At 42.7% G+C, this 8,031-nt stretch overlaps 1 protein-coding gene across 2 annotated transcripts in view; it reads left to right on the top strand.

Moving 5' to 3' along the window:
- Positions 1-581: 581 nt before the first annotated feature.
- Positions 582-8,031, top strand: part of CABCOCO1 (ciliary associated calcium binding coiled-coil 1) — a 176,809-nt gene continuing 169,359 nt past the window's right edge. For both annotated transcript variants that reach the window (XM_075534381.1, XM_075534382.1), the window contains exon 1: positions 582-726. In XM_075534381.1, coding sequence (XP_075390496.1) covers positions 658-726 — 69 coding nt within the window. In that variant the 5' untranslated portion in view covers positions 582-657. The remainder of the gene's footprint in view (positions 727-8,031) is intronic.

Below are 8,031 nucleotides of genomic sequence, written 5' to 3'. Positions count from 1 at the left end.
GATTGCATCTGATTGGCTATATCGATTAAGTGATGGGATTGATGATAGGCTTATGTCTATTTTTTATATCTATTTTTTCGTTTCATGCAATCTATCCACACTACATTTGCGATTGGTCGTGATCGATGTATTGAGCACCCTGATTTAAAGTGTTGGAAACCCTATGGGGCAGTTGTACTCTGTCCCATAGGGACTGAATTGCAATCAGCTGGGGCTGGTTTGGGGACTTGGGTGTATTTCTAAAGGATAGCCATGACCACAATACCATCGCAGTATCTTTGAACCTTTCGAAGTAATTCCTTAATATCAAGTGTAAGTCTATGCTCAAAGTGCCCAGAGCACATCTAGTTTTGCTGCGTGTTGAGAACGTGCCTCTGTGCCAGCATTGAAGGCACTTCCACACGCAGGCGTTCGTTTATATACCTGTTTGTGTTTCTTTTTCCTTTCACTCGCTCAGGTTCACGTCTGTCTCCACCAGGTGACTGAAAGCGCTGCTCTGGGCCTTCCCAGCAGAGCGCGGCTCTGGCTGCCCAGGAACCCAACCTCTTCCCGGGGCAGAAGCCTTGGAGCCAGGGCGTGGCTTCCCTTGGAGCCCGGAGACCGCAGCCCCACCCCCGTTGCCATGGCGACTAAGGGCCGCTAGGCTAGGGAGGGATCATGGCGACTAGTGCGGGAATGACTTCGGTGACGACGACCCCCACGGCGGGGACCTCGCCGGATACAGAGGTACGCCCCCCCCCCCCCGTCGCCCCGAAGATCTCGGAGTTCCCTCCCCAGCCCGCGGGGCCTGCGGCCGAGGTTTAAGGCCAGGCTCCAAGGAGGCGCCCCAGGGCCCAGGGCCCAGGCCCTTGGGGTGCGCGTCCCCAGAGGGCGTGGAGCTGAGGAGGACCCAGGCTGGGCAGGCTCCTGCTCAGAGCATCCACCTGACCTTTCCGTGCAGCAAACTACATTACAGCTACATCTTACCGCCCCCCCACCCCCGCCGCGCCGCCCCCCAAATTCTCTGCACTCGAAAAAGAAAAGCAAACAATATCAGAATCTAAAACGGGCCAGTGCCTTTTATTTAGTGTTGTGTTTTTCTTGTTGTTGTTGTTTGCAATGATCACAGTTCCTATTGTTCAGAAGACTGCATGGATTGCAATAACCCTTTATCCATGATGCATTGATGACTCTTGGGGGTGGGGTGGGGAGGGAAGACTGCTGTTTGTGTTAAACATCATTATTTTACCGTTTATCTAAATACCATTTAATATATGATAAATGACAGGACAAAGGGCAAGCAGCTGGTCACATTGTGTCTAGTGGCTAGTTAGTTCACCATCACCTTGCTAAGAGGAAAGTCATTTGACCTCTTCAGCACCAGCTGCTTTGTGTATTTAGATAAAATTTGTATCATTCCCAAACCAAACTCAGGGCTATCCAGTTAACTGGGATTTGTGTCATTAGGCCTCTTTCAACACCAGCGCTCAATAATCGATGGGTTTGAGGGTAATTTAATTAGTCGTAAACTTCATACTGTGATAGTTTAATTAAGAGCATACCTGTTACACCAGACATTACCAAAAGAGTGTTTAAATCTTCATACACCGAATCTATTATTTTATCCCTTGGAAGTTATTTCCCTTCAGCTTTTAAAAAGTGTTCATCCTAATCTCATTGCCATTGGGTGCATGCCCTCTCACAGCCACCACTGTAGAATTTCTGAGGCTGTAAATCTTGGCAGGGGCAGAGAGCCTCACCTTTGTCCAGCAAAGCACCTTCTGGATGTGAACCACCCACCTTGAGATTAGCTGCCCAATACTCACCCTTTTAAGGTCCTGCAGGCGAATGAGAATGTTCTGAGAAACATTCCTCTGCTCGATTCCTGTTAACACCATTTGTGTTATATAAATATTACACTTGGTTCAGAAGATGAGTGTTAGCTGCAAATGTATCAACGAGGAAACAGAAAACAAAAACAAACCCTTTGCCGCTGGATCTAGTCATCTCAGGGAGACCCACCACAGGACAAAGCAGAACCACCCCCTTGGATCTCCAAGACTGTGTCCCAGTGTATTGAGCAGCCAAACACTTAGTGACAGGGCCATTGTTGTTATCCGGTGGGGTTGAGTCCGTTCTGACTCACAACGACCCTACATACAAAAAACCCCAAACCGACACAAAACAGTGCCCGGTCCTGTGTCACCCTCACATGAAGAAACTCAGAGCCAATAAGTTGGTACCTTGTTCCAACAAACAAAATCCTCCTACCAGATTCTTCTAATTATGAGCGGTTCTCAGCTTGTGGGTCGCGACTCCTATGGGGGTCGAACACCCTTTTACAGAGGTCGCTTAAGACCATGGAAAACTCGTCTTTCCGATGGGCTCAGGAACTGAGACAGGGCTCCTCTATCCCTCTCCAGGCGGGTCCGCACATATGCAGATATACCCACATGAGAGTACCCAGTGTGAAGACTGTTAGCCATGCTACACCGTGCTTCAAGACAACATGTCATTTATTTGTCATTAGAAATAAATATTTCACAATATATAATTACATATAGTTTTTGTGATTAATCACTATGCTTTAATGATGTTCAATTTGCAACAATGAAAATACATCCTGCATAGCAGATATTTACAGTATGATTCATAACAGTAGCAAAGTGACAGTTATGAAGTAGTAACGAAAATAATGTTATGATTGAGGGTCACCACACATGAGGCACTGTATGAAAGGGCCGCGGCATTGGGAAGGGCGGGAACCGCTGCTCGAATACCACATGCAGACTACTATGGTCAGTGGTTCGAGTTCACAAGGAAGTCCAGGGGAGAAAGATGAGAAAGTTGTTCCCGTGATGTCTCAGAAATTCAGAAACTGTAGGGCAGTTCTACTCTGTCCTCGAAGGTCAATATGAGTTGGAATTGACTCAATGGCAGTGAGCTTGGTTTTGAGCTTTTTAAAGCATCTTGGAGACACAACCATTAAAGCACGTAGCTGCAAACTCAAGGTGGGTGCTTTGAAGCCCCCTGGAAACTGCAAGAGAAGAGCCTGGTATCTGCTTCTATAAAGATTACAGCCATGAAAACCCAATGTGGCCGCTCCGCTCTGTCCCATGGGATTGCTGTGAATTAGAAATCAGCTTGACTGCATACATTACCGCACCTAACAGCAACCAAGCCTGCTGACTCTCATATGAGCCTTTGAAATTAGCATACATTAAAAACACATTTTAATCTGATAAACTGGTTACTAAGCCAGTGACTCCCTTGTGATCTCTGATGTAAGTAATACAATCTCAAAAGTGGCATAGGAAATTTCCCAATTAAATTGTGTTGTTTAAATACATACAAAATGTACTTATGAGAACACACAATTGTCAGTGAACACATAGGCGTTCTCACTCATGTAGATAATGCCTTTTAGGAAGAGCCTGATAATTTGGGGATCTCTTATGTGTTGAGGATGAGAAGAAGTACCATGCACCAGAAAAAACATACAGTCATTTTTTGGGTAATAGATGAAGTCGGGCAAATGAGCTAGTTATCTATGTTAGGTGATCACCAGCTCAGCATTGTCCATTTGCACATTTAACTTTTTTGAGGAGCAGGCATTGCCCATGACATGTAATTCAGGATTTGTTCCATCTTTCACTTAGTAACAAACTGAAGAAATCAAGTTGTAACCTGGACCCACTTAGCCATGATCATTTATTAGGATAAGTGTACTATACACTGCATGGTGGAAACCCAATTTCCTATTTTAGTGCCAGCGGGGTTCCTGTAGTTCATGGAGAAGACAGTTGATCCATCCAGCTGTGTCATCATTAGAATGCCAAGGCCTGCCTGCCACCTGTTTGTACTAGAGTTTGTTCAAGAGCACTTCTCGTGGTGTAATGCTTAAGCTTTGGGCTGCGAGCCACATGATCAGCAGTTTGGAACCACCAGCTGCTCCTTGGAGGACAAAGACTGGGCTTTCTACTCCTATAAAATTACAATCTCAGAAACCCACACCCACAGGGATTGCTGTGCAGCATTGACTCGGTGGCTGAGAGAGAGAGAGAGAGAGAGAGAGAGAGAGAGAGAGAGAGAGAGAGAGAGAGAGAGAGAGAGAGAGAGAGAGAGAGAAAGAGAGAGAGAGAGAGAGAGAGATTGATTGAGATTACAGGGGATGGATGGAAAGCAGCAAAGTCCCTCTCTCTCCCGGAGTCTCTCTTCCAAGGCCACAGCTTTTCAGTAAGATACTGACTTGTTCTCTTCAAGTCAGTTACTTTCCAGAGCTTATTCCCTAAGACCTAGTCCCGTATAGTACCATTTCCAATAATTCTATACTTAAAGTGACTTAGCCAGTGGACCAATTGTATCCAGTTGAGACAGTCATCCATGAAATGTTTATTTTCTTGTCAAGTATATAAATAAATAAAGTAAAAGCTTCCAGTAGTGTGAAGTTCCCTTTTGGCCAAATAGTTAGACAATAAAAACAGCCCAATACAATATTGTTTTATTGGGACAATAAAAATATCCCAATCACATAGTAGGCAATAATAAAATCTATTACAGTAACTGATTAAAATCATGGGAAGTATGAAGTATACCAGCAAATGTAGTTATCATAGAGTAAAATCTACTCCACGGTGTGCTCTCAAAAAGCACACATGAGGTCTAGATTCAGGTAAATATTTTTTTCTGTGGCATTGCATAAACTCCACTTGCCAACTCTCTGAGTCTAATACTCTTGGTTCATTCATAATATTGAAGTCCATCCTTGCTTTAAAAAATTCTTAAAAGGTAAGACTTAACTTTGGGGAGATAGCTACACTAATGCATAAAAATTGTGAAAAAAATTAAATCTGCAAATAAATCTTTGTCATGTATAGATTGTAAGTGGAAAGAGTTTACAAGTCTACATTTACAATTTACTGATCAGTCTTTTCTCAATACTTTGTTCACAAACTGACTTTCTTTTATAATTATTTTATCAGGGGCTCTTACAACTCTTATCACATCCATACATATATTCATTGTGTCAGACAGATCTGTACATATGTTGTCATCATCTTTTTCAAAACATATTCTTTCCACTTGAGGTCCTGACATCAGTTCCTCATTTTCCCCTCCCCTCCCTCCCCCATGCTTCCTTGATAATTTATAAATTATTCTTATTTTTTTCCATGCCTTACACTGACCACTGCTTCATTTCACCTACTTTTCTGTTGTATGTCTCCCTGGAAGGAGGGCCATACATTGATCATTGTGATCGGTTCCCACTTACTCCCCCACCACTTCCCTTGCCCTCCTAGTATCGCTGCTCCCCTTACTGGTCCTGAGGGGTTTATGTGTTCTGAATTCCCAGTGTTTTGAGCTCTTATTGGTACCAGTGTACATGTTCTGGTCTAGTCAGATTTGTAAGATAGAATAGAGGTCATTGTAGTGGAGGGGAGGGGTGAAGCATTAAAGAACTAGAGGAAAGTTATGTTTCATCGATGCTATACTGAACCCTGACTGACTCTTCTCTTCCTTGTGGCCCTTGTGACAGGGGACTTTCAATTGACTACTGATGGGCTTTGGGTCTCCACTCTTCTCTCCCCCTTATCCCCATTGATAATATTTTTGGTTGTTTGTTTTTTTTTTTGGGGGGGGGTGTGATACCTGTTATCTAATCCCATCGACACCTCATGATCACACAGGCTGGTGTGCTTCTTCTATATTGGCTTTGTTGCTTCTCAGCTAGATGACCGCTTTTTTATCTTTAAACCTTTAAGACCCAAGATACTATACCTTTTGATAGCCATGCACCATCGGCTTTCTTCGCCACATTTCCTTATGTGATCGTGTCAGGGAAGGTGAACATCACAGAGTGCTGTGCTAGTAGAGCAAATTGCTCTTGTGTTGAGGGTGTACTTGAGTGTAGACCCAATGTCAGTCTGCTTCCATAATACTTTATACATGATTATATGTACATAGCTCTGTTCCCCTGTTATTGTATATGAATGTATTTACATACATACATGCCTATATTTAGATCTCTATAAATGTCCTTTGCCTCCCAGTTCTTTCCTTTATTTTCTTTTACTTCCCTCCAGTCCCATTATCAGGTTTGGCCTTCATTTGGGTTTTGGTGATTCTTCTAGGCTACATTGCCCCTGACCGAGGACCCCCCGCCTGCCCCCCCCCATCCAAGCATCCTATGCCCTCCTCACCATCAAGGAGAGATCACTTATTCTTCTTCCCTTGTCCCTCAGTTTGTTGTCACCCCACTACTTTTTCCACATCTCCCCCTCTTCCATGTAACCCCAGAAATTATCGGTCCCATTGTTGTCTCCTCTGGATTTTTCACCCCGCATATCTTGTCCAGATAGACATGCATAGACAAAATTGTGAGCAAAAACATAACAACAAAAAAGACAAAAAATAAATCAACAACAGCTAATACAACAAAACAAAATAAAGAATAAAAGAAAAACCAACAGCAAAAACTGAAAAGCCCACAAAGAGTTCCAGGTCTATCTGTTGACCTTATGGGTGTTTTCCAGATAAGTCCACTGGGGTGTCACGCCCCGGCCCCAAAGTCCACCTTTGGCATTCCTCAGGGACTTTGTTTGCTTCCCTGGCTGTGCCCCTGTACACCCTTAGTGTTTCACTCTGGTGCGGTGGGGTCAGATCTGGCACATCTCCCACACTGTCTCCAGTGCTGTCTCCTTTAGCGCCGTGTCACAAACGGACTTTCTTGATGTCTTCAAAAAGTCTATAGGTGAAATATAATCATTTAGTAGTATACTTAAAAGGAATTTACTTCAATTAACATCAGAGGCCTAAAAGAAGATGCAAATTATCCTTTCTTACTTGTTTCTTCTGAATCAGGTCTTTTAAAACCTAATCACATTCCCTTATTATGTAATATTTACCCAGTACATTTGAGTATTTAGGGCTTTAAACAGGACAAAAGGGCACTTAAGCAATTTTGACTGGAAGGATGATGTCACCTGTGTTTGAGATTGTCAACATTTCCAAGAAGTGTTCATTGTTCTATGTTAGATGGTCCCTAGAGACCTTAGATAATAGACCCAATCTCAGAACTGACAGTTTAGAGAGAACACTTGGGGTTTCCTGGGGTTCAACTTGACCAGCAAAATGTTTAGATTCTTGTCATTTTAATATCAGTCAAGGGAAATTTCTTGAGACCATTCAATCACATTGTGCAATTCAACCTGTGTAAGGATATGAGGATATGAAAGATAATCACTTAAAATACCATTGAGAAGATAGTTCTAATGAGACAAATACACTAATCAACTCAAGACTCCTGGCTATTGAGTCGATTTCTGATCCATCGCAGCCTGTCGTACTGGATAGAATTGCCCCTGTGCATTTCCAAGCCTGTGCTTGTTTATGAGACGAGGAAGTGCCATCTTTCTTCTGCAGAGCAGCTGGTAGTGTGAAACTTGACGTTGCAGTTAGCAGTCCAGCACAAAGCCACGAGGACACCAGGACTCCTTTAGAATACTGCTATGTGCTACTATTGCTTATCAGACTCTAGAGCCTCTGCCAATTCCTCTCCTATCCATAGAGAGACATTTAGACATTTGCCCTTGCCTTTCTTTCTAATGTGCTCTGCATTTTAGCTTCCTGCTTCTCTACTTCTCAAGTTGCACAACTTTCAAATATTTTTAATGTAAAATTGTAAACATTTAATTCTTTCATTTTCCTGAAGTTAGATATCTTGCTAAAATTTATTTTTAATACACATCATTTATTTATTTGGGATGGAAATGTATTATCTCTTCTTTCTAGAGCTGAATCACAAATTATGCCAGTGCCACTCAGTATGTAAACTATCCTCCTCCCATTCAGTGTGAGCTATCACTTTTAATTATAAATAACATGACAGCCAGTTCATTCTTAAATGGAAGAGGATGATATGTACACACACATACACATACACAGTTATATGTCAGAAACTACTGTAACTAAAGTTTTATTCCATACTTTGATGGGTTTATTTTTAAAATGTGTTTCAAAATGTCTCTGCCACCAGTGAATGGCTGCAGACAA

Source organism: Tenrec ecaudatus, chromosome 16 (assembly GCF_050624435.1).
Source record: "Tenrec ecaudatus isolate mTenEca1 chromosome 16, mTenEca1.hap1, whole genome shotgun sequence".
Lineage (NCBI taxonomy): Eukaryota > Metazoa > Chordata > Mammalia > Afrosoricida > Tenrecidae > Tenrec > Tenrec ecaudatus.
The sequence above is the reverse complement of the archived record's forward strand: the minus strand, read 5'-3'. Positions and strand labels throughout refer to the sequence as shown.